General features: G+C 39.7%; 1 protein-coding gene across 2 annotated transcripts in view; it reads right to left on the bottom strand.

The window, feature by feature from the left end:
- The window catches only part of Cul1 (cullin 1), a 65,053-nt gene that overhangs the window by 25,355 nt on the left and 12,745 nt on the right, over positions 1-26,953 (bottom strand). For both annotated transcript variants that reach the window (XM_041632115.1, XM_041632114.1), the window contains exons 2-4: positions 14,053-14,352; positions 3,795-3,969; positions 1,628-1,795 (exon numbers count right to left, since the gene is read on the bottom strand). In XM_041632115.1, the coding sequence (XP_041488049.1) occupies positions 1,628-1,795; positions 3,795-3,969; positions 14,053-14,192 (483 nt within the window). In that variant the 5' untranslated portion in view covers positions 14,193-14,352. The remainder of the gene's footprint in view (positions 1-1,627; positions 1,796-3,794; positions 3,970-14,052; positions 14,353-26,953) is intronic.

The following is a 26,953-nucleotide window of genomic DNA, read 5'->3' as shown; positions in this document are numbered from 1 at the left end:
AATTTATGGCGGGGTACTGCATTTCCAAACACTAGCTACACTATGTGATGATACAGAAACTGTGGGGTTTGAAAACAGATTTAAAACATAATGACAGTGGCTGATTCTTGTCTAACGGGGCTGGCTGGCCTGCAATTCAAGAGATAACCTACTGCCTCTGCCTTCCTAGTACTGAGATTAAAGGCATGTACCACCGAGTCTGGCTGAATCTTAAAGAAACATTATATAGCTTAGTACTTTTTATTTAAGCTTGTTTTAAATGTTGAACAAAGTAAATGAAAAGTGAAAAAGCAAATGAGCCTCAGGAGTCTGTGATGCTGCTGCAGAGCATACACAAGAACTTTAGGTCAAGCGGTGTCCAAAGGAAACAGACGAGAACCATGCAGAGTCGTCCTGCAATTCTGAGACAAGGAAAGCACACCAGCCATCCCTTGATGGACAGGGTTCAAAACATGTTCAATGGGATAAACATAATTTTTTAAATATATTAAAAAGAAAAACACAAAAAGCTCAACTCAGAAAACTGAGCCTAGAAAATGTGATTAAAATCATGTAACTAACCAGGTGTGATCCCAGACCTTGGGAACAGACAGGCATTTCAGCTTGATGCCAGTCTGGTCTCGCAGTGAGTTTCCAGCCAGTCAAGGTTACAGTGATACTCTGTTTCAAACAACCAGAACCTCAAACAAAAGCCTATGTAACCACACAATAAAGTGTCACTGTGAAGCACATCTGGGGCACAGAAACTGAGCTCTGTAAGTGCTAAAAGTCCTGCATTTGAGCTGTTTTTTTGTCTAATTAAATTTGTCAAAAGCAAAGAAACAAAATATTGCCATCATCAGAATTTTTGGCCTGTGTCTGCCTCTTGAGCACTGGGATTAAAAACATCCTCTTTTCACATAGGTTCTGGGGGAATCATCTCAGGTCCTTGTGTTTACAAGGCAAATACTTTGTTGACTGAGCTATCACCCCAATTTTGTGGAGTTTTTTATCTTTATTTTTTATTCTTTTTCAGACAGGGTCTCATTTAGCTCAAGCTGGCCAGGAATGTGTCATATAGCAGAGAATGACTCGAATTTGATTCATTTTCCTCTATTTCCCAAGTGCTGCGATTACAGGTGTGCCTAGTATATAGACTGAACCCAGGACTTCATACACACTAGGCACTCTGCTAACTGCGCGCCCTGCCCCCACCTGTAGCCCATCTCAATTTCCAAGTTTAGGAGGCCTGAGAATCTGCATCCCTATCGTGTTCCCTGGTGACGTGGATGACACAAATTTAGGAGTCATACTCTGAGAAACCAGAGGGCCTAAAACAAAAACCCCGAAGACTAACAAAAATATTTAATTCAGGGTCCGCTCTCAAATACAGAGCTCTCAGACCAAGAAAGTGCATCAAAGTCCAGTTAAGAGCTTAATCCTTAGATAAGGTACCTGATTATAGTGCTAAAACTCAAGCAGTTCCAGGCAAAGTATGATAAGTGGTCAATTAATTGAAGATAGTTTAAAAGTAAACGCAGAACTGTTTGTTTAACTGTGTTTATTTTACAGCTCCAATTTCTCACCTCTCTGCTTTCTTGCCACAACATATTTTGTTTTTTATTCTTTTTTTTTTTTTTAAACTTACTGAATAGATTTCATATATTCCTTTTCGTCCTTCATCACATTCGCGGCGAACCCAATGTCTATTGAGGTAGGCACAGATTCCATTCAGCACTTTGCTGGAGAATCGGTAATCTTCCCACTGCTGAGTGTAGAACTTCAGTACACTCTCATCCATTAGATCTTCTCCATCCTAAAAACAAGTACACTAAAGCTTTAATGTGACTTGGTTTGTCATATAAGCAAGACAAAACTTACTGAAAAAGCTACCATATCAAAATACACTAACACATATGGCTATAATGGGATCTTTTTATTGCTGTGTATAAAAACATGCTAATGTAAATTCTCACAGAACACAAAAAAGTTCACTATCAAATTAAACTGGAACTTCCATTGGTTGAATACGCACATGCAGTCAGAGTACACCCTAAGTTTTCAGAATGTAAGTGTGATTTTTCTTTCTTTCATGCTTTTTCTTTAGTAACTGAACCTAGGGGTGGGTCTAGTGCTAGGCAACTGTTGTACTTTTAATTCAAGACAGGGTCTTGCTAAGTTGCCCAGGCTGCGCTTAAATTCAAGTGTGCAGCCCAAGTACACCTAGAACCTGTGATCCTCTTGAAACCCTGGGATTTTGGGTGTGTCCACCACACCCAGTGGCAATTTCTTTACTCTGGCTCCCTGTGTTCTCCTGTTTTCCAAGGCTGCCCTTGAACTTTTTTCTGTTCCTCTGCCTCCACCCACTGAAAGCCAGGATTATAGGCCAGTGCTGGAATTATAGGTATATACACCTCCGTATCTTGCTTTGTTTAGTTTTTAAGCAATTTCTTCTTAAGGAATCTACCTCCACAGCATCTCTATGTTTGACATTTTTCTAGTTTAAAAAAAAATGAAACAAAAAAACCTACCCTCTTAATAAATTATAATGGAAACTAATATACTTATTTTTTAAAAATGAGCTGATTCACAAACTTGTAAACCTACAAAAATATTCATCTTAATTGTGACATTCTTAGGTATTAATGACATCTCCATTTAGAAGTGCTACACCGTGTGTGCCAAAGAGGTAGAGGAAAGCCAGTGGGAGCCTGCCCTACACTCCTGCCTCGGTGTGTCTTCATGTGGAAAGCCACAGCCCAGTAGACCTGTATTCTACAAGTAGCAACATTCAAGTGACCCAACCATCTATGTAAACATCTGGACACACCCCAACACAACCAAAGGTTTTGTTTATGTAAATGATGTGAATTTTAAAATGCAAAGCTGGCCTATCCCACATGTAAAATGCAAATGTGTTGCTGATGGAACCACTAACTGAAAACACAACATACTTTGCTTACAAGTGCTGCGAATTCAAAAAACAGGGGCTATACAGCAAGACAGTTCAAGTTTAAGAACTTTAAAGTAGAATATTAGTTATAACTAGTCAGTCAACTACAATCTGTTATAATGCTTCCACTTAGCTTGTAAAATAATGAAGAGAAAAGCATTTTGTGCAGCATGCAGAAAACACTCTATACCCTCTTCATAAATTAATTTTTTTTTTAAATTTTTTTTAATTTTTTTTTTTTTGAGACAGGGTTTCTCCGTAGCTTTTTTGGTTCCTCTTCATAAATTAAAAAACAAAAAAACCTATATACACAGAAGAGACTCAGAACTTTCCCGGGTAGAGTAGCAATCCTACACTGATTGAGTCTTCAGTCATGTACAACAGCAGATGAGGGAGCTACCTGCCCACCCAATGGCTGAGTGTAAGGCAGCCTACTTCCTTTGTTACAGAACAGACCAAAGGCAGAAGGCTAAGAAAAAGATTCATCATTGCCAAACAATTGTTTGAGTTAATGCTTTTAAATCACAGGATGTGGGTAGTTGTATCAATGGCCAATCCAGTCTAGGCCTAGTGTCAGGACACACATGATAGTCAGGACACACGTGATAGTCATGGCAAAATTGCTGCACTTCAAATAAACCGGGCGGTTCTGGCGCACACCTTTAATCCCAGCCAGCACTTGGGAGGCAGAGGCAGGTGGATCTCTGTGAGTTCGAGGCCAGCCTGGTCTACAGAGTTAGTTCTAGAACAGGTTCCAAAACTACAAAGAAACCCTGTCCCAAAAAACCATAAAAATAGAAAAAGAAAGAAAAATTAAAACAAAGTATTTTTATATGTTTTGTATATCAGTGAGACATCTTACCTTGAGAAGATTTGTCAAGTAATTCTTCAAAAACTCCTTCAATCGCTTGTATAACTCCAAGCCAACAAACTGGGCTCCCCCAGGAGTCTGCCCCTTTTTTGACTTGGAAGGAGGGACTCCAGCTCCCCGCGCTTGGTTGGACTGATGCACACTAGTGCAGTAGTTATAGACATGACTTGGACAAAGTTAAGGAGATGACATATACCTTAGATGCTAACAGTGATTAACATGAACATATTTACTTCTGTTTATGTATATTCTCAATATATTGATCAAAACCTGCTAAAAGCTCTTCTGGTCTGTATGGGCTCCTGCATGTACATGGTAAACATATACTTACTCAGGTTCATGCCCACATTATAATAAAACAGTATCTTTTTAAAAAAATGAAGACAACCCACAAAGTAGAAAATATTAAGCTATAATCCAAGAAAGGACCATAAGTAGAATATATAAAGAACTCTTAAAACATAGTAACAGGACAAATAATTCAATTGAACATAAGCAAAAAAGATCTAAAAGATATATTAATGTCAATAAACACACAAAAAGATCCTTAATACCATTAACCTCCAGAGGAATGCAAATCAAACCACAATGACTAATTCATATTCACTAAGATGGCTAAAGTTAAAAATAAAATAAGGATTGGCCAGAATGGGAAAAAACAGAGCTGCCGTACATTGTTAGTGGGTAAGCAAACCGATGCAGCTGCTTTATCAAAGTCAGTTTGGTAACTGTATCAACATAGACACAGATGCACACACAGAGCTGCACTATTCATAATAGCCAAAAAAGAAAACAACCCTAATGCCTACCAACTCTTGGAAAAACAAAATGTGATCTAGTCACATATATTGAAATAATTCTATTATAAAAACAAATGAAATGCTTATACATGGGATAAAACGGAAGGTATCTAAAAATACACTAAGAAGGGCAGAGCTAGTCATAAGGTATTTTAAATCAAAAATAAAGTACAATGTGACAAAAAATGAAACACAAGAATAAAGAGAAAGTATATTTAGCAGTAGAAATAAAAAAAAAAAATCTAAAAGGCAATAAGATAGCTGCCGACACTGGGCTGATGACACAATACTAAGTCAGACACAGACCATAACAAATTCACACGCTGACTTTTAAACACTGACTCTTTCCCAAGGACCCCCTCAAAGTTTCTTTGGCAGGGAAGCTGGCTGGAAGCCAAGCAGTGGTCTGGGGTTTTCTTCTCTCACATCTGTTGGGGTTTCCTACTAGCAGTGGGTAGGAAATGCTCTGAGACAGTGTGGTTATGTTACAGCGCCAAGTTGGAGTCAGGCTCCGAAAATGACCCTACAACTCTCCCAACATCAGTGAAATGACTCATTTTCTACGAGTTCTTCGGGCTTAACAGGAATGAAAGTCTGTAGCAAGATCCTGTTGATGGCTCTTGCACAGGCACTCCCGGAGCAGCTGCCCTGCCAGGCCTGGTGAAAAATCCCACCTCAAAGTTCATCTCCAACCACTCACTTCACTGTTACCTAAGAGAGAGGATGCTGCAATGTTTTCCCCACGGTCATCCATGCTGAGGACCCAGGCTGCCTCAAATGGCTGCTACCCACAGCATTGACACTACTTCTCACGTGCACACACTGGGCAATCAACTTTACTTCTAATTTTTACAGAACTCAGATCATTTCTCTTTTCTAAGGGAAAGTCTAACTAAAACAACAAAACTAAACAGAGCCACTTTCCATCCACTTTTTCCCCAACTACAACTTAAAAGTGAAAAGCTGAACTACACCTCCTGTTGAGCTGGCAAAGGAGACCCTGGGTTCAAGTCCTAGCACCACAAAAACAGAACTAGCTTCCTGCCCTCATCAGCTAGTAGAATGCTTTTACAAAATAACAACAGCAAGAGGCAGAATATCATTGGTATAATCAGACTGACAAGTCATAAAACAGCTCTCTCTGGTCTGCAATTATATACATCTGAAAAGATATATCCCACCAAAGCAAGTAATACACCTCATGGCATATTTCAAAGGCAAAGGCTACTTGCAATTAAGTGTGACAAAGTACATAATTTTTCTTTTTAAGGATTAATTTATTTTTTTATGAGTATGTGTGAGTGCCTAAATGTTGTCTATGTACCAAGTCTATGCCTGGTGCTTACAGAAGAAAGTACTGAATCCCTAGGACAAGAGCTCTGGGTAGTTGTGAGCCACTATGTGGCACCAGGAATCAAACCCAGATTCTCGGAAGATCAGTCAGTGCTCTTAACCACTGAGTCATCATTCCAGAAACCCATTTTATAATGTTTAATCTGAATATATACACCATGCATCAAGTTTGGAAGGAGAATAGTGAACATACCATATTTACACTAATAAAAAACAAAAAAGTCATGAAGCAATTTCTGTGGAGTATATATCAAGAGTTAAATAAGAAAAATAAAAATCTACCTTCAAATGCATGTTTATACTGAAAGGAAGAGAACTGTTTAAAAACCAGCTCCAACTCAACACACAATCAGAGCCTCCCTCCACACAGCACAACATGTTTATCACCTGTTTCAAAAGTAGAAGAGTTTATATAAGGTATCATATGAGCATTATTCCAAATCAATTAACCATCTTCAGGGCACTCTGGGTAGCTGGGCACAGGCCCTACTACTGAGGTGCACATCCTTACCCATTTATTACACATCTGGTAACTAAATATACAGATAAGACCAAGGCTGTTTTCTGCTGTTTCTTATTATCAAAATACAAAGAGCCTTGAGCACATAATTTAAATACAACTATTTCTTCAAGGTAGAGTTAAAAGTTAAAAAGCAAATAAATTGGTGAACCATTGTGTACTTTTATCTTTTGAGAAACGGGCTTCTAAATTTCTATCCAGAAATATCATAGCAATACTTCCACTGGCACTGTGGGAGCTCAGCCCACGTTCTCCCTAACACTGGCTATCAGTTCTTTACAACTACGTTCCACCTTTAATCCCTTATTTCTTTAGAAGTCACAAGGTTGAGTATTTTTCCATATTTTTACTAGCTACATTTCTTTATATAAACTAGTTACTTCCTTTAGAACCTTAATTTATATTTGCAGCACTGGAATTAATCCAAGACCTCATATGCTAGGCAAGTGCCACACCATTCACTGTGCTGTATATCTTCAGCTCCTTTCTTTTCTTTCTTTCTTTCTTTCTTTCTTTCTTTCTTTCTTTCTTTCTTTTTTTGGTTTTTCCGAGACAGGGTTTCTCCGTAGCTTTTGGTTCTTGTCCTGGAACTAGCTCTTGTAGACCAGGCTGGACTCGAGAACTCACAGAGATCCGCCTACCTCTGCCTCCTGAGTGCTGGGATTAAAGGCGTGTGCTACCACCGCCGGGCTCTTCAGCTCCTTTCTGTTTACTTCACTTAGTTGCCAAGGCTGGCTTTGAACCTGCCTCTATAGTCCAAGGAGGACTTAAACCTGTAAGGACCCTAGCCTCAGCTTCCAGAGCAACTAGAATCAGACATCTGTGGTGTAGACTTGGATGAGGATGAGGCATATTCTAAAACTTTGGACAAATGCAGACCAAGCAAAATAGTAGATCACATTTGATAAAGTTCTAAAAACGTTCCTGTGTTTAGGTTCATCTGATGTAAGACATGCTAATAGGTGAGCAAAGACTCCTAAAGTACAAGATGAAACATCTAAATATATTTACTGGTTTAGACAGTTATACCAAAAAGGATGTAGATCATCAACAATCCGTTTTGAAAACAATCTGCTATTTATTCTTTTTGATCTGCTTTTATGTAATTATTTTCTACAGAAGGAAACAGAACTCTGCAGTAGGCAGGCAGAAATAGGAAGCGTCACCTGCAATACTTCCCACCCCAGTATCTACTGAAGAGAATGCAGGGAAAACTGCAGATCTGAGTAGAAAACAGCAGCCAACAGTGAGGAGACAACTGCCAGGTGCTGCAGCATTGGGGACAAGCGTGTGCTGTAGGTATAAGAGCTAAGCACACTGGCTGGGTAAGGATTCTAGCCAAGCGGTATAAATTCTATGCCATCACAAGACAGGTACACATGCTTAAGTTCTGACTTGCTGAGATAAACGGTCAAGGCTGAACATGGATGAGACCCTTACAGGATTGCTGGGAAAAAGAAGACTTTAGGAAAACAAGCTGGGAAAACTAGTTTACAGCGCTACTGAGAGAAAATAGAAGGGTGGAGTTTTGAGAATTCATTCACCAGGTAAAGGAAAGACATCAGCACAATGCTGCCTCACGTGGCGGAGCTCAGGAAGCCTGACTGCTTTGTCATGAGGCTTTCTTCCCTGAGGACTGGACAAAGGATAGAAGTGGAAACAGCAGAATTCTGGGCAAAAGCTTTGATTGCACTACCTAATGAAAAACAAATTGTGTAAGCATAATCTTTTTTTTTTTTTTGTCATGCTTGGGCACCTGGATAGACAAGCACGCTACCACCGGGCCCCACTTTCTACTTCAAGGGCCAGCCTGAAACCTACGAGTGGCTGCACTGGTAGAAACAGCCAGACAGTTACGATGTTCTACTGATTCTTTTATTTTAATTACCTTTCATACATGTAATATTAGCAGACAATGAAATGTTGCTGAGGGTCTCATGAAGAAAGGCCCAATTTATGAGTGAGGAAATTTTCTCCTCTGTGTCAAAGGCCTTTCTTGAAATGTGGATCTATTACTCCAGTTTTGTTTCTTGGTTGTTCCACCTGACTCTAGTACTCGGAATGATTTTTACTAAGCTAACCTCTTCCTTCTGGAATGGAGAGAGAACCCAACAGCAGCTGTTCACACTGAAGCAGCCAAGTACAGAGCAAGTGGCTTCTTCTGCGATGTGATCTTTGGATGAATGCTTCTAATACTTCCACTGCCTGCTGATGTTCTCTGTTGGAAAATAAACTTTGAGTGTTTTTTTGATTTTTTTTAAACATTAGAATTTTTTAAAAACTAAAAATTTCCTGAGCCGAGCATAGGGTATGTAATAACCTTGAGAAGTGAATACAAAATTTCATTACTTAATTGAAGTTCAAAAGGAAAGAACTCTATTATTTACTCACCTCTCTAGAAAATATTTCCTATTTCTTTAAGAATAGAAAGTTTCTACTTTCTCACAGCTCTATAAAACAAAATAATCGACCTAATTTTGTGAAAAACTACATATTAAAGAAATTTTGGGCTGCTGAAGTTTACATAAAAACTTGTCAACTTGAATTTGACCTTAAAATCCACATAAGGATAGATGGAAAGAAGTACCTCCATGAGGTTTTCTTCTGCACACCATGAAAAGAACTCCTTCCCCCCTACCATGCATGCACACTCACACAAATTAAACAATCAATTTAAAAAAAAATTTCCCAGGGCCAGGCATCACAACCCTATAATCCTAGCACTTGGCAGACTGAGGCAGGAGGATCAAATTTAAGGTTAGTCTGTATTGTAATAGTAAGTCCATCTCAAAAAGGAAAATATTTTAAAAATTAGACACACACACACAAAAGGATAAGCAGTGGAATTTCCTTGGTCACCAAAGTAATGCTGGTCTGCTTTTGTGCATAACAGAAACCCCACCAGGTCTCCTGCCTCGCCTTCTAGTCTACTACAAGTCAGTCAGCCACAAGTCAGACCTAGCAAGCCAAACCCTGTGAGACATACTATCCACTCATTTGGCAAAGACTCTATTTTTTTTAAATGTACACAACATATCTATGATTCAGCAATTTCTCTCACAGGCATCTACCCAAGAGAACATACGGTCACTCAACAACTAGTACAGGATGTTCCTAACAGTGCACCTAACAGCAAACACATGGAAATAACAAAGATCACTGATGGATATGCACAATGTAAAATATCCATACAGTCATGAAGGAAATGAAGCTCTGATTAACACTGAAGGACGAAGGTTCTGATCATTACTCTAAGTGAAAGATATCAGACACAAAACCATATACTGTATAATTATTTACAGGAAAAGTCTAGAATAAACAAATTAATAGAAACTAGAAGTGGCTGACAGAGATGGTGGTGGTGGTGGTGGTATATGTGGATTCAACTGCTAATGAGAACAAGGAGTCTTTCTGGGGTGATGAAAATACCCTATGAGGACTGGAGAGTTAGCTCAATGGTTAAGTGTACCAGCTGCTCTCATATGGCAGCTCATAGCTGTCTGTAAAACCAGCTGCAGGGGATCTGGGACATATACATACATATAAAACACATAAATATATATATATCTTAAACATTAAATATACGGAACACTGCACTGCACACTTCTGAAATGAGTTAATTTTTTAAGTGATGAATACTTCAATTAAGCTAATACTACTTAAAATTTTTTTTAAAGATTGTATTATTTGCGGGGCGGTGGTGGCACACACCTTTAATCCCAGCACTCGGGAGACAGAGACAGTAGATCTCTGTGAGTTTCGAGATTTTGATCTTCTCATCAATACAGCGAGTTCCAGGACAGCCAAGGACGTTATACAGAAAAAGAAAAAACAAACAAACACAAAACAAACAAAAAAAAAAAACCCTGTCTTGAAAAACCAAAAAAATAGGGGCTGGAGAGATAGCTCAGTGGTTAAGAGCACTGGCTGCTCTTCTAGAAGATCCAGGTTCAATTCCAAGCACCCACATGGCAGTTTACAGCTATCTGTAACTCCAATTCCAGGGGATCTGACACCTTCGCAGCAATGTACATAAAATAAAGTCAATAAATTATAAAAAAGAAAAACCAAAATATAAATAAGCAAATAAATAAAAGTACATTATTTGTATGTGTGTGCCCAAGGAGGTCAGAGGAAGGTATTGGGATCCCCTGGACCTGGAGATACAGGCTGCTGTGAACTGCCCAGTATGGATGCTGGGAACTAAACTCAGGTTCTTCAGAAGAGCAGAAAGTGCTCTTAACTACTAAGCCATCTATCTCTCTAGCTCCAAGCTTTTATTTAATTTTATTTTTTGAGGTAGGGTCTCACCCTATGGCCCTGTCTGGCTTGGAATTGGTAGGTAGGCCAGGCTGGTCTTGAACTCATACGTCAGCCTGCCTCTGCCTACTGAGTACTGGGATTAAAGGTGTACACATCACCACATCTGGCAGCCCCATATGCTAACCAATTATTTTATGTATATTTTTGGGGGTGGGGTGGCACATATGCCCCAGTGTGCCTGTAGAGGTCAGAGGGCAACTTGCAGCAGTTGGTTCTTAACTTCTACCATGTAGGATCCGGGGACTGAACTCAGTGTGGGGCTTGGTAGCAAGGGCCTTTACCAACTAAACCACTTTGACAGCCCAAAATTGTTTTTATTTTTTTAACTTATTTTTAATTATGTATATGCCTCTGTCTATGTGTATGTGTATGTGATTCTTCTCAGGATTGCCTGAGAAGACAAGAAGAGTCCAAGTCTTTGAAGCTGGTTACAGGCAGTTGAGAGCCACCAACATGGGTGCTGGGAACGCAGGTTCTCTACAAGAGATGATGTACTCTTAAGTTAGGGCATCTATCTCCCCCCAGCTCCTCAAAGTTGCTATTTTTTAAAAAGTTCTACAGTAAAAATATATTTAAATATGAAAATAGATGTATACTATGCATATACATTCAATTTAGTTTAAATATAGTTTCATTTATCTATGTTAATGTTTTAATATTCTAAAATTAAAATATTTGAAATGTTATATAACCTATTTTGATAAATACTGATATTACTAAAGTTTTAAACTTACATCTCCATTAAATGAGCAACTTTAAAGTCCTGGAATCAGTACCAATCTGCTCAGTTAGCTGAGCTTCATTCATTCATTCACTCATTCATTTTTAGAAGGGCTCAAGTAGTTGCAGCTGGCCTTGAACTTGCTATGTTGAGGATAGCCTTGAACTCCTGACCATCCTGGCTCTATCATCCTGGTGGGATTACAGACCTGAGTCACCAAATCTGGCTGGTGAGTTCTAATTTCAATTTTATATCTGTATAGAATCAAGAAACTACAAAGTAGCCGGGCAGTGATGGCACATGCCTTTAATCCCAGCACTTGGAAGGCAGAGGCAGGTGAGTTTGAGGCCAGCCTGGTCTACAAGGGCTAGTTCCAGGACAGGACAGGCTCCAAAGTTACAGAGAAACCCTGTATTGAAAAACCAAGAAAAGGGGGGAGGGGGGGAGACAGACACACACACACAGAGACAGACAGACAGACTGACTAACTACAAGTTAAAAGCTGGAAAGATGGCTTAGTTGTATAGAACACTGGTGGCTCTTGCAGAGGCTCAGGGTTCAGTTCTCAATCCAGTTCCAGGAGATCCGATGTCCTCTTTGGGTCTCCTCAGGCACCAGGGATGGGTGTGATAAACATGACATACATGCAGGTAAGACACTCATACACAGTAAATAAAAGTAAATCTTTATAAAAATACAAATATAACTGGGTCTGAGTGCTGTAACAGTAGGAACTATGCCTTTTATAATCTCATAACCTTTGCAAGAAACAGCATAGTCCTTCATACACATTATGGAAAAAGACCAATGAAAAGTTTTTTGTGATGTTATCTCAATTGTGGAGTTGCTGGGAGCTCAGGATCGCCTATAAGGAATACCTCTGGGTGTGTGTGAGGGAATTCAGAAAGAGGATTAACCTGGGATGTGAGCTGTACCACTCATGGCAGTACAGCATCTCTGGACTACAGGGAGAGAGGAGCAAGAAGAACACAAGAACTCATTGCCTGCTTGCTGTGGGCACTGCCTTTAGCAGCTGCTACCATAAGGAATGTGTCTCTCTGGCTGTGATGAACTGTGCCTGTGAACTATAAACACATTTAAATCCTTCTTCCCCTAAACTGTTCTGTGAGAACAGCCAGAAAAGTAGCTACTTGTACTCTTAGTACCACATTTGTAAGACAAAACCATAATCATCAAGCTTTTGTTGTATGTGAGCCCTTTAAAATTGGTAAGCATTTTTTACCTGGTAAAGAGCAAATAGAAAATATTTTAGGACTTTCTGGACCAGATTTTCTGATACAACTACCATATTCTCCTGTGAAATGAAGGCAGTCACAATGATTTAAACCACTTAGGTCAATACTGCCCACAAAACTTTCTATAGTCTAGTCAGTCTATTGAACATCTAGAAATATGGTTATTATTGCTAAGGACCTGAATTTTAAAACTAAAGTTACTTCTCAGTGTTTACAGGTGTGGCTCTCATGGGCTCATATTTCAATGTTTGTTCAATAGTTGATGAAGCTGTTTCTGAAGGACTAGGAGGTGTGGCCCTGTTGGAGGTGAGTCATTGGGAATGGGCTTTGAGGATTCAAAAGCTCATACCTTCCTTCCCTACAACCCATTCTGCCTCCAACTGGTGGTTAAAATGTGAGCCCTCAGTCACTGCCTCAGCACCATGCTTCTCTGCCTGCTGCTATGTTCCCCAATATGATGGTCATGAACTCACCCTCTGAAACTCTAAGAAAGTTCCTACTAAATGTTTTTTATAAGTTGCTTTGGCCATGGCATCTCATCATGGCAACAGAAAAAATGATACAAGAGGATCTCCCCAAGGGGGGGGGGGATCTAAATTATTAGATTATAAATAATGACAATATATTTGCATACAATTCATCTGTATCCTCATACTTTAAATCACCTCTGGATTACTTAAAATGCCTAATAAAATACAATACAAAATGCCTATACAACAGTTGTTATACTGCTCAGAGAATGATGATCAAACAAGGTCTACATGTTTGATAAAGAGCCTTTTTTTTCAAATAGTTTTCAATCGGTAATTGTTGAATCTATCAATGTAGAACCTGCTGATATAAAGGGAGGCTATAAGGTTGGCAAGAGGCTCAGCAGGTAGAAGTGTTTGCTGCCAAGCCTAAAGTCATAAGTTCAATCCCCAGACCCAGACTGTGCAGGCAGGAGAGAACTGACTCTTACAAGTTATCCTCTAACCTCCACATGTGCACTGTAAACACTTGCGTGCACAAACACATACATGTGCACAGTCCCTGCTAAAAAGCAGGGGCGCGGGGGGAGGGGGGGAGGGCGACGAGAGGTAAGTTTCAAATGTAAACATCTGCAGGCACTAGTCAGCACCACCTTAACTAATCTGAAAACAGAAAGGTAAAAAAACAAATTTTTGATTTTATTGCAGATAAGAAATATGACATAACATTTCTAATAATTAAAAGAACATACCACTACACAGTCACGACTCTAGACACACCAACCACAGCTCAAGCAAGAGGATACGTGTAGAGCTCCATGTATCTGGACTTCGCCATGCTTTGTCTGGTGTACACTTGCTGAATCCCAGCTCTGAGGTCATCCCAGATCTGGTCAAGCCCGATCTGCTTCAGTCCATGGGGATTCTGACTCCTGTTTGATGACATTATGAGGGATGTTCTGAAGTTGTCCAGTACAGCAACCTTTGTAAAGACACAGCTAATTCTCCATTAGTTGAAAATAGACAGTATCATTCCAAATTTATTCACAGCAGCTCAGAAAGAATGTTCTTTAAGTGTAGAGAGTAAAATCTCATTGCAGGCAAACCTGAAAAGAAAATAAAGAAAAACTGATCAATTCTAACTTTCTGGGGTAGGTAACAGGGCAGCCCAATCCAAATAATAGGTCTGAATGTAAAATATGCTTAGACATTTCATCCAAAATCATTGAAAAAAGTTGAGAAAAAGAAGCAAAAAGAGACTGCTTTATTCTTTATCTTCTAAAGTCACCTAAGGCTGAAACACAGCACTGGACTTTACAACAGACAAACTCTAAAGAAGACATGGCAGAGAACATGCTTGGGAATTCCCAGAAAAAACAGGAAGAGTTAGCTAGCTAGTAGGAAAAGTAGCACAGCCTCACTAGTTGCCTTTAAGTTTTAGGAATTCTTCACTCAGCACTTGGCAGAAAAGCTAACATTGAAAAAAGTGAAGATGAACACAGGGCTTTCTTTTAGTAAGGGAATTTGGTAAGAATTATCAAAACATACAATGTACCTTGGATTCAGGAATCCTGATAGTAGATGCTTACCAAATGGCTGTGGTATTATTAATATGGTAATATTGCAAAAATACGGTTATTATTTCTAAGTGTATGACACTATTTCAAAAACAATCTGTAAGGCTCAAGGACCTTATAGAATACCACACTGTATTTAATTGGTACTTCACAATGCACACATACTATAGAATTGTTTATGCACACAACATTAAAATGTAGAGGTTTCAAAAAGTACTTCTAAGTGCAAATGTTAAAAAACATTGAGCTCTTTTAATGACTTCACGAAATACAGCACAGGCTGCCATTCTACAAATCGAAGCCTGAGATACCTCAAGTCATTCAGCACACCGTATCTCCTGATCAACATCATGAAGCTCCACACAATACAAGGCCCGTTTAAGGCCTTACAGGTAGTGCATATGGATTAAGTTTTGACTACTGAAACTTCAATTATTTCTAACATTTATAATGTGAGTTATAGCACTAAATATTTTATGAAACCAAACTATCATTTCTACCCTAAAAGTATTTTATTTCATACATCCAAACATGTTCAAATGTGAATTATAACCAATGCCATATAAGACTCCTTTAAATATAAAGAAAGCAACAACTCAGCAAATGTTTCCTACATAGTTTCAATCTTCCTTTTATTCACCTTGGCGGAATCACAGTAACACCCCACTTGATAATAATCAGCATTTGGGCTGGTGCTGCCACCTACGAGCATCAACTTTACACATACCTCCCCCATCACTTCTTTCCTCATTTCCCATGGGGAACTTAAATTCATCAAAACTAGAATCAACAATGCAGTTGTTTCTGATTGCTACCAGCAATGGAGGAAGCTATTCTCTACCACCTGAATCTAGCCCAACTCAGAACATGGTGAAGCCGTATCCACTGTTCAGGACTCTTGGGAGGATTCTGATACAGAGTGCTATTGATGCTGTCAAGGACCCGTCACATCGATTAGTTCTCTGTTGTTTCCTCCTCCAGTGATCATCACCATTTCTCTAAACTGGACTCTCACACATCTGTCCACTTGGATCAGGCCATTGTCCCTTTTCAAAGCAGCAGAGCCTGAAACTGTCATCCTAATTCCTAATAAATGGTCAATCTCCAGGACCACATGGTCCCGCAAGCTGTCCTCTGACATCTTCTATACACTTGCATAAACAACACATTTTCCATCCCAGCATAAGCAATATGCTTGCCACATACATACCCTATGCAGTGTTTTCTACTGTCCCCTTTTTGTATACTGTGCCTTAATTTCTAACCACGTGCTCCCTTTTCTCTGGTTAACCATACTGAGTATCTAAAACTTAAAAATAATCAGAGGTTCTCAAGGATTTCCAAGTCAGTACATTACATAAATGGGCAACTTTAAAGAACAAACTTATCTTACATTTTATATATCCTCCAGAGAGCCTCACACCAGCATGTTGTAACTAATGGACAGAGGAATCCAAACCTAAGTGTGAATGGAACTGTTAAACAAAAGCACACTGCAGAAATGTCTGGAGGGCAGACTGCAAGCTGGTACAGTCCACAGTGTAGGCAGAACAGTTTTCATAAGTTATAGGCATTTGTGAAATAAAAAGCAGAAAGTCAACTGGGCTAAGAAGGTATTTGTGATTCAGGCCATAAAACTCAAGGTCAACCAAGGAGCAAACTCTGTCACTGCTTCACTGGGTCTCCAAACTTGCAGGGACCAGGACATGTAGGGCAGGCAGCTTGTAGCTAAAGCCGATCCTATATTCACTATCTCTGAGCAGTCCCTCCACACAGGATACCTCAGCAAGTTAGGGTTGTCCACCAACCGCTCCAATAGCCTGGAGAAGATGAGGCTTCAGTTTGCAGTCTAGGTCACGTGTGTGCAAATACACAAGTGTGTGTGCTTAATTTGCCTTCACAGCACCCAACGCTGGGGAGATGAACTGACTATAAAACTAGAGCAGTAAAGCAGAATATTGGTATCCATAAATGTCTAGTTATTGTCACTGCTGATTTTTCAGAAATATACTATTTTACCAGTTACACATCCTCCATCTTATAACTAAGCCATCAAAAAAAAAAAAAAAACCCTGAAAATTTCAGCAGATTTTCTAAGACAGAACTCAGGTAGTTTTAACTAAGAAGTAAAAAGTTCCTTAACTTAGCCCACAACCAGAAGGCTAGAAAATGTTCCAAAACTCAGTTAATTTCAACAAAATCTTAACAAGACTACTTAGAAAATCGAGTCACAGTGACAAAAGTTCCCCAGGCTCTAGAGAACACAGCATTTGCGGATCCCTACTTCACAATTTGGGAGTGTGGTTCAAGTAGCCTGAAGATTAAGTTGCCAATGAGGGAACTGATGCCAACTAAGGCAGCTAAGGGTCCCCTGACTACTTCAGTGTTCTCTAGGAGCCCCAGCCATACAGGCTCCTTCCAATTCCTAGACGATGCACAGGTCACATATTCCTGACAGGCAACAAAGGCATAAAAGATCACCAACTAAGGACAGAGACAGATGGCAGAACCAGTTGTGGCCACTGGCACATGAAACCTGTGAATTACAACAGCTTCCAGTCTTCACTTTTCCTTACAGTGTGGCACATACTTATGAAATGTACAGTAAAATTATTCAGACCTAGAGAAACTCCTGCATGTGTAAAACAGACTTTGGGGAGGACAAGCAGAATTCACAAATAAGCTATGGGATAGCTAATGAATTAGTTACTTATTTCATTCCTATGACAAAATACCTGACATAATTTAAAAGGAAAAGAATTCGTGCTAGTCAGTTTCAGGGATCCATCAGGCATCACGGCAGGTAAATGTGGCTGAATGTTGATCACCTTCAGGAGTGGTCATCTCCCCTTGAATAATCCTCCTGGAAAAGCCCTCAAAGATACAGAAGTGTATTTTACTAATGTGTCAGGTACTTCTCAACCCAATTAAGCTGACAATCAAGATTAGCCATCACATGACTGACTACTCCTTATCAACCTGACACCCAAAACTATCTCCCTAAATTAGAACAGTTAGACAGTTCATCTCTGGCATGCAAAACACTCAAACTCATCTCATAATGCAAAATGCATTCAGTCCTTCTCCAAGATTATCCAAAAGCCTTCACAGTTCCAACACTATTCAAAGTCCAAGTTCAAAGACTCCTCTGACCCTCAAGACAAATGCAACTGTGAATCCCTGAAAACCTAAAAATCAAAACCAAGTCATACAATTCTAGGATACAATGGCACAGAACACTCCAGGCAAGAAATGGAGACATAGAAAAGGATAAGACAAGAGGAAGCAAATCTGAGCCACGTGCAGTATCTCGGGGTGTCCTGTGTCAAAGGGTTTCAGCAGCTGTGTCTGGATGACCTTCCTATGGTAGGCCACCTGACCTGTTAGTCTGGTTTTTATCTGACTGCAGCCTACAGGTTTCCTTGAAATGTTCCAGGTGCCTGGCATCTTCAGCAGGTTAGATCTCACCTGCAAGTTTTATGCATTGCAGGAGCTAACTGAAGGGTCTTCTCATTCTGTCATTGGCTGCCTGGCCTTCCAAGCTTTACTTTGAGGTCTAGGTGAGTTCTCTATGATCTCATACTCCAGGGTATTTTCCATGTCTGAAAAGCCCGTACCATGCAGTCAAAGTCTGTCAGCTCAAGCAGCAGACTGGGGCCTTCAAGATAAAAATCACATTGGCCTTGGAGTAACGGTGAGGTGAGTCCTGGGGAAATTCTAAAGTGTCCTTGTGGAAGCAGGGTTCCCCTGTTAGTATTCTTCTCAAGGGAAAGCCAACCAAATTCACTCCTTTCCACCCTTGAGTCTGTGATGGGTAGTAGGTATCTAGCTAATTCTTATGCTTGCAAAGTATTTTTCCTACTGTGCCATGTAAAGTTCTTAGCTTACTTTTAACATCACATTTTCCTTTGGCCTCTATTTATCGTCACTTTTTTTTTGAAAAAAAAAAAACTACAAAATTTTCAAACATCTGCACTCTACTTTTTACTGACAGCTTGTAGCACAATAAGAAAAACCCAGTAGCAGATATTGGGAATCAAGTTGAAGATCAGAATAACAAAGCAGCCAAGCCACTAGAAAGTTCTCACCTCTACCAATGCTCAGACAAACAAAGGAGCCATCCTGTCCTCTGTGTGACTTTAGAATGCTATGTTCTCCAAACCTTAAGACTATCTCCTTCCCCTTATATACCTCTCTCCGCCCAGCCATATCTCTCCTGTCTCCACCTCCTTAGTGCTGGGATTAAAGGTGTGTGATGCCAAATTCTGGGAACACCTTTGTATGAGCTCTGCTTCTTTTGTAGACAGATTCAATCTTGTGTAGTCCAGATCTCTCCGCCTCTATCTCCAGTGTCCTGGGATTAAAGGTGTGTGCGACTACTCCCTGGTCTCTAGTGCACTCTGATATTCAAGCAAGCTTTTTGTTAAAACATAAACAAAATATCACTACAACAGTTCTCTGTTTATTTGGCTCAAAGCAACCAGCAATAACTCAGACACAGCTTAAAAGGGGCCTACCTTGAAACTCCTCTGCCAAATAGTTGGTCACCATTATACTTAGTATCCCAGTCTCAGGACAAACAAAAATGCAGGCAACTTCACTGCAAAAGTCCTATCTGAAACTTCCTAAGAGCCTTTCCTTCCTTCTTTCTGATGGGTCTTCTTCTGACTTTTCCTTAGCTCAAAACTGGGAGAGCACCAGTTTCTCCTTAAAGTACTTACACATCACACCCTTCATTCTCCCCGGACCCTGAGAAGGAAGGGTTTCTTTTACAAGCTAAGTCTAGCCTTATGACTCATCTCTCCACTTTCAAACAAATATCCTTTATTTCCCACCTTGGTAAGAGAAATGGCTTTGATTCCTCTTGCTCTTATCCAAACAAAAAAAAAAATCAGTTTTATTAATTTTAACTTTGCCATTATTTCTTAAATCCAGTCAGTCTCTTTATATCCAGGACTACTAGAGACTGGACATTATCTCCATCTGGGTCAGCACCATTAAAAGGTCTTCACTGCTCTCACTGTCACCAACCTTGCTCTTCTAGTCATTTTCCACACTGCTGCTCCAGGAAATCTCTCTAGTACAGACACACACATTTTGTTAAATTAATTAATTAATCCCAGTGATTTTCTATAGCCTGCTTTTGATATACCATTCCAACATGTAGAACTGTCCCATGTCCACTTATCAACCACAGAAAGAAATAAACTAATATTCACTATAGGGCATTACACCAGACTGACCCAAACAGCACTTTTTGTTTTGTTTCAGAGGCAGGGTCTTGCTGTTTTGCCTTATACTCAAGAGCCTCCTGAGAAGCAGCGTTTGCAGCTGTGCATCACCATACTTGCTCTGACAGAAGCTGCTTCAGCTAACTTAATCCTTAAATAACTATTCTCTGCATGGCACTATCTCCACCTTGAAAACAAAGAAACAGGCTCAGAGACATTACGTATTTGTCCAAACTCAGTATTACTGAGTGGTAAGGATTTCAACTTAAGACTTGAAATTCTGCAATCTATTTTCTATCCTGTCACAAGTTGTTTCCTTAGGAAGGTGGGGCCTCTTATTCCACTTCCTCAAAGAGTCTGTTTCCAAGAGTTCCTCTAAATTCAATATTACAGCAGGTGCTCCCAAAAGAACCATGCAAAAGACAGCTGAAAAGCTTCATGGTGCAGGTGTGATGACAACTCTACTTGCTGCTGCCAAGTGAGGTCAGAAAGAGCTAGTAATTGTACAACCTTGACTTTCACTGGTACATTGAAACCTACACAAAGCTTCTGTTTGAATCTTCATTAATAAGTTATTTCTAATTTTCACCATTTTTGTAAATCCATGTAAGCACACCAGAAAAGAAACTGGTATGTTGTAAATATAACCTGTATATTCAAAAATCAGCATTCTTTTTGTACATAACATTTACTATTTTATGCAAAGCTACATAATTTCAGTACTGAAATTTAAGGCTCACAAAACTCACTTAAAATTTAGATTATCTCTTTTAAATACAAAGTGAAAGGAACTTCTATTCAAACTACGATTTGACAAGAAACACATGAAAATTAAATCAGGACTGACACTGTGGTTCAATGGTAGAATGCTACATATTATCCCCAGCACATCTAATTTTTAATTAAATTCCTAATAAAGGTTTACTACAGATATTAGTCAAGCTTATCTATACTTCTCTAGGCCATTTCAAGGTTTTAAGTCAATGGCTCTGAGAAGAGAAACAAATATGTGTTCAAAGGAAAATAAAATCTGCTTCCTGAACAACCAAAATCAACTCCTCAAGTCCCAGGATATCATAAGAAGTATTTATATCTCTTTCCAAGTCAGCAAATATCTACAGAACTTAAGTTAGTTAAAGCAAATTTAGCATGTGGTTCATCAATTCCAATAAGTTATCTAGCCCCAATTAAAAAAAAACACAAAAATGTTTATACCAATGTCTGTGGCACATTATTTATAAAGCCAAAAAGTCTAACAATTCAAATGACCATTGATCAACAAGTAAATAATAAGCAAAATACAAGGCAGCTCTACTATTAAATATTACTAATAATGTAAAAACATGAAGTACTAGGGGCTGGAGAAATGGCTCAGTGGTTAATAGCACCTGCTGCTCTTGCAAGAGGACTCAGGTTTGATTCTTGGCATCCACAGAGCAGCTCACAACTACCTGTAATTCCAGTTCCAAGTGATCCAATGTCCCGTTCTGGCCTCCAGGGACAATGTAATATATGTGGTACACACACATAAATACAAGCAAAATACCCACATGTAAACTTTTTTTAAAAAAAATAAAGTACTGATACAACACAGATGAACCCTAAAAATATATCAATCAAGTGGGTGCTAGGTACAAAACACCACACATCACAAGTAATTTCTGTACTGTATGAAATGCCCAGAAGAAGCCCTAGACAGAACTAGATTAGTGGTTGCCTAGAGCAGGGTGGGAATGACTACAAATAAGCACAGGAAATCTTATAGGCTGTAGAAACATTCTGAACTGGATATGTATGCATAACTCTAACTTTCCTAGAGCTAAATTATTTGTAAATTTAAACAAGTATATTTTAAGATATATAACACCTAAACAAAGCCATTTAAAGCGAAAGGGGACTAGAGAGATGGCTCAGCAGTTAAGAGCACGGGCTACTCATCTATAGGACCTGGGATTAGGTCTCAGCACCCACAAGGCTCTCACAACCATCCTTAACTCTAGTTCCAAGGCATTCAGTGCCCTCTTCCAGCATCCCTGGGTACCAAGCATACATACAGAAAAAAACACTCATACACTTAAAAAAAAATCCTATGTGGTGGGGGTCAGGCAAAGATGGATGGGGAATGACCGCACTTAAACATGTTAGTTTTAAATTTTTATGCATTTCATTTAGTTCATTCATGGGTATGAAAACATTGCCAGAAGATGACTTGAGTTCTATATATATATACGTGTGTGTACTTTAAAACTAATATTAGGATTAGTGACATTACTGAACACTCTAATTTAAAGCTTACCCTATCTGCAGAGATGTTGATCCCTGCCCTATGTAAACAGGAAAATACATAAACAGAAAAAAATACAATTTCAAAGCACAGGTATATATATGTATATATGTATATAATTTATCATCCTACTAATAAAGACATAGATAACAATGGAGACACAAGTTCAGAAGGGAAACAAGTCTTGTCTGGCCATAATGATGGCCACAATGACCAAGAAGAAGGCTTTCAAACAATGATTTTATCTTTCAGCAAGGGTGGCCAATATCTCAACAGTAGAAGTGCAAACAGGAAAGAACAGTGAATGGGATATAGCAGGCAAGGGTAACCAGGCGGTGGCGGCCAAGTCTTTAATCCCAGTAGAGGCAGGCAGATCTCTGTCAGTTCGAGGCCAGCCTGGTCTAGAAGAGGTAGTTCCAGGACAGGCTCCAAAGCTACAGAGAAACCCTGTAACAAATGCCCCCTCCCCCCCAACTGCCCAAAAGCAGGCAAGATTGAGGGACAAATGTGTACAAAAAGCTTGAGAGGCAGGGAGGGCACATTTGTACCAAGTATACACAGGCCTTTAGTCTGTAGCTACGAGCAGAAAAGAGTTCTACTAACCTGAGTTTATAAATGCTGGTCTGGCAACGTGTGAACTTTACCCTGAGGAGGACACAGCAGCGTCCTAATAGGAACTTGAACAAGAGAACTGAGATAATGAATGGCTCAATACCCACAACAACAATGGAAACCAAAGGCCAGATGAGAAAAACAATTCAAAGTAAGAATTATGGTCAATGACCCGACTGTGTAGGAGTGCCACAAAGAGGGAAAGAGGGCAACAGCTGCCTCAGATTTGTACTTGCAAACCTCCATTCCAGGACAGACAACAACATTATTAAAATTCAAGGGGCTTGGAAAGAGGGCTCCGCTGTTAGGAATATTTGGGGCTCTTGCAGAGGACCAGAGTTCCCAGCACAAATGTCAGGCAGCTCACAACTACTTGTAACTTAAACTCCAGATGTGACAATGTCTTTTCTGGATTTGGCGGCAACCTGTATGCACACATGTGCACATACCTCTCCCTATATACACAAAATTTGAAATAAAAATCTTTTTAAAAAATCAACCTAGTTATAATTCATAGAACTGTTCATTGATACAAGTTGGCTTTTTTCCCCCTAAAAATAGAAACATTTACCCTTCCACCCTGAAGTCCACTTCTAGAGTCTTTCCCACAAATAAATAGGCCAAAGTCACAAGACGTTGTAAATTCAAGTTTGGTCACTGCAAAATACTAGTAGTAATTGGTCAAAAAAATCCACCAACAGAGGACAAGAAGACCTCAGTTTGGTATGTCCACACCTTGGTGGCCTGTGCAATTATGCAAAGGAATGAGGAGGGCCTCTGGGTACTGACCACACAGGATTTCTCAGCAGACATTAGCTGATCAAAGCAGGAGACCATCTGTGTATGGGGAAGAGCAAAATATCAACAGACATTAAGTATATTTGTTTTCAGGAAGGTAAATTAAAAATAAGAAATAGCTACCTTCAAAGGAGGAAGGGCACTGGAGGGAAGCTAGGTGAAGTGAGAGACCTCCATGGGCTCTGTGGGTAGCACTCAGGGGCATTAGGCTGATTAGGCTGATGAAGGAGTTCAGTGATAAAATGCTTATGTGAAAGCTGATCCTGATGGCAGTTCCGGGAAAGAGAGAACTGACCCCTGAAAGCAATCCTCTGACTTCCATATGAACACACTTGCACCTTCACACACTCATACATGGACAGATAAATCCAGGGACACTGTGAATGATGAAAGAAAAATGACATCTTTATTTTCACTAGCCTGTCTGAAATGTGACAATCCCCTGATCATGAATGCTAGCAATAGACCAGAGCATTTTCTAGTGCTCTTCTTCAGGAAGTCAGGTGGTGGTGATGGCGCACGCCTTTAACCCCAGAACTCAGGACACAGAGGCAGGCGGATCTCTGTGAGTTTGAAGCCTGGTCTACAGAGTGAGTTCCAGGACGGCCAACTAGAGAGAAACCCTGTTTGAAAACAAAAAAAAAAAAAAAACAAACAAAAAAAGAATGAAAGAAATTAAGAAAGAAAGGGAGGGAGGGAGGGAGGGAGGGAAGGAGGGAGGGAGGCAGGCAGGCAAAGAAATTGCAGTGATTTTCATTGTCCGGTGACAGTTACTGCCAGCACCATTTATACCCACCACTCCTGAGATTACAGTAGTTAAGAATCCACTCATTGGCTTTTAAATGGGAAGTAAATGTTAAGCCTCAGATGGACAGGTCTGTTAAATTTGAACATCCTCATGGTCCAAAAATAAAACAAAACAAAACACAAAAATTGGACTGGAGAGATAGTTCAGTAGTTAAGAGTACTGACTGTTCTTTCATAGGACCCGAGTTTCATTCCCAGAACCCATATAGTAGCTCATAACCATGTAAAACTTCAGTCCCAGGGGATCCAACATCCTCTCTAACCTCCTCAAGCACCAGGCACAACTGTGGTGAACACACATACATGCAGGCAAAAACCTATACACATAAATTTTAAAAATTAAATTAAAATGTATATTGTAAGAGCAATAAAAACAGCTGCCTGTATGATCTCAGCCAATGGTTCCCTGTTCAGGCAGGCAATCACCTAACAACATATTGTAAACAAAGATGGAGTTCAAAAGTGTGTTATTTCACAACTAGACAGGCTAAATGATCAGTTAGACACCTATCAGCAGGTTTCTGTGAAACTTAGGTACTAAATTCAACACTTAGAAGTTTTTATGCTATAAGGCCTCAAAAGTAAGCCGGGCGGTGGTGGCGCACGCCTTTAATCCCAGCCCTCAAAAGTAAAGAAGTCTGATACGACATATGGCTAATAAGTTATGTGAAGGAGCATGACTCGAGAAGGGAGATAAGAGGGCTTAATTTTACATATATTAACTTTGAAAAAAAACCACAAAAATGAAAATGCCCAGGTGGACAGCTTTTAAAATTATAAACCTTGGCCAGCGAGACAGCTCAGTGGGTAAAGGTCCTTGCGTAAGCATCATGACCTAAATTTGACCACCTGTGCTCTTATGATGAAAGGAGAGAGCCATTCCTGAAAGCTGCCCTCTGACCTCCAGTGTGTTATGATGTGCATGCCTGCCCCCTGATAAATGTTAATATTAAGTAAATGTAAAAGAACAGAACACAAAACTCAAGCTCAAAGGAAACCACACCTCAAGAAATAAGCAGACATATACAAGTACAGGTATCAGCCTGGATAATATCCTCAAAGTATAAAAAAGGAGAGATGGGGACTGGCACTTATAACAGCCACTGAGACACAGGCTCTTCTGTCTCACTGGACACAGAAAACCCAAAATACAGACCAAAGGAGAAGAGGTAATGTGATGAGTGCAACAGCAAAAAGGCTATCAATGAAAAGATCTATTCTGAAAGTCACTGACTGTGTATTAAGTGTGTAGAGATTGGGAATCTTAAAAAATGTTGCTGCAGATGAAGAGCCAGTGGTAGAGTGCTTTGTACCCCCGACACCATGGGGCAGGCAGGGGTCTCTGCTAGACGGGGAAGCAAGAAAACCAGCGCACTCAAAACAATTGTGAGAAGAGATGGCAGACTCTGTTGCTAACATACACAGGCACTGCCTTTCCTGATCCTGCTGTCACAGCTGCAACCCCAGGACACCTGAGCTGGGAGAGCTTTTCCCCACTCCCCATCACACTAGAATGAGTTAAGTTCTGAAGCTAGAACGCAAGTCTAACTTACAAATGTCTGGGCAGATACGACAACTATCATGCCTCAGTTACCAAAATTAAATCACATACCTTACTCAAAAACATAATCCACCTTTTCTGCATGTCTCAGACTGAATTTATGTGACCATGGATTCACAACCAGATACAAAGCAGACCACCATCTGCTGCAGCATGTTTGTGTCTCTGCCTTCTACTCCTTTAAACAAGTCCTTTTGGCAACCTCAACACTATGACCCCCAACTCAGCTCACCACCAGATGGCATTGAATAAACAAACCAATTGCTGCCAAGAAGAAATAAACAAAGCAAACGTTAAGTGTGACTAGCTTGTGACTAGCGCATTCACCTAGAAGTCAACAGTACCCAACTGACTGACCTGTTCCATACTGACAGTCTGAACTGTGTTAATTCATGTTAAAATAATCCTTAAAAAATAAATACAGGGCATGGGGAGCATTGTTCAGGGGATTCGGGTTTAGTTTTATCAGATGCATAAGCTCTGGAGAGCTACTGCACAGTATAGTTCCTAGTATACATGCTGGAAAATAAAAGAAAAATGCTAAGAAGAAATCCTGAAGGTTCTTGCAAAAGGATAAATATGTGAGGTTATTGAAACTGTTTATAGTTTGATCTCATCATCTAATAGCATTTAGGGGACCAGAAGTATAATATCTCAGCAGTAAGAGCTCAGGTCTAGGCCCTGGCCTCCAACCCTGCTACCAAAAAGGTAAAGAACAGCTATCTTATTGTATGTCATAAATATAAAAAAGTTTCACTTCAACAAGGTAAAGGAGGGAAGTGAAACAATAGATTCCCAGAACTGTTGTAAGGATTAAGACACTCTATGTGGAAATAT

Source organism: Microtus oregoni, unplaced genomic scaffold (genome assembly GCF_018167655.1).
Source record: "Microtus oregoni isolate MIOR12 unplaced genomic scaffold, Mior012 000040F_ref0000088, whole genome shotgun sequence".
NCBI classification, from domain to species: Eukaryota; Metazoa; Chordata; class Mammalia; order Rodentia; family Cricetidae; genus Microtus; species Microtus oregoni.
This window is presented reverse-complemented; position numbering and strand designations above follow the sequence as displayed.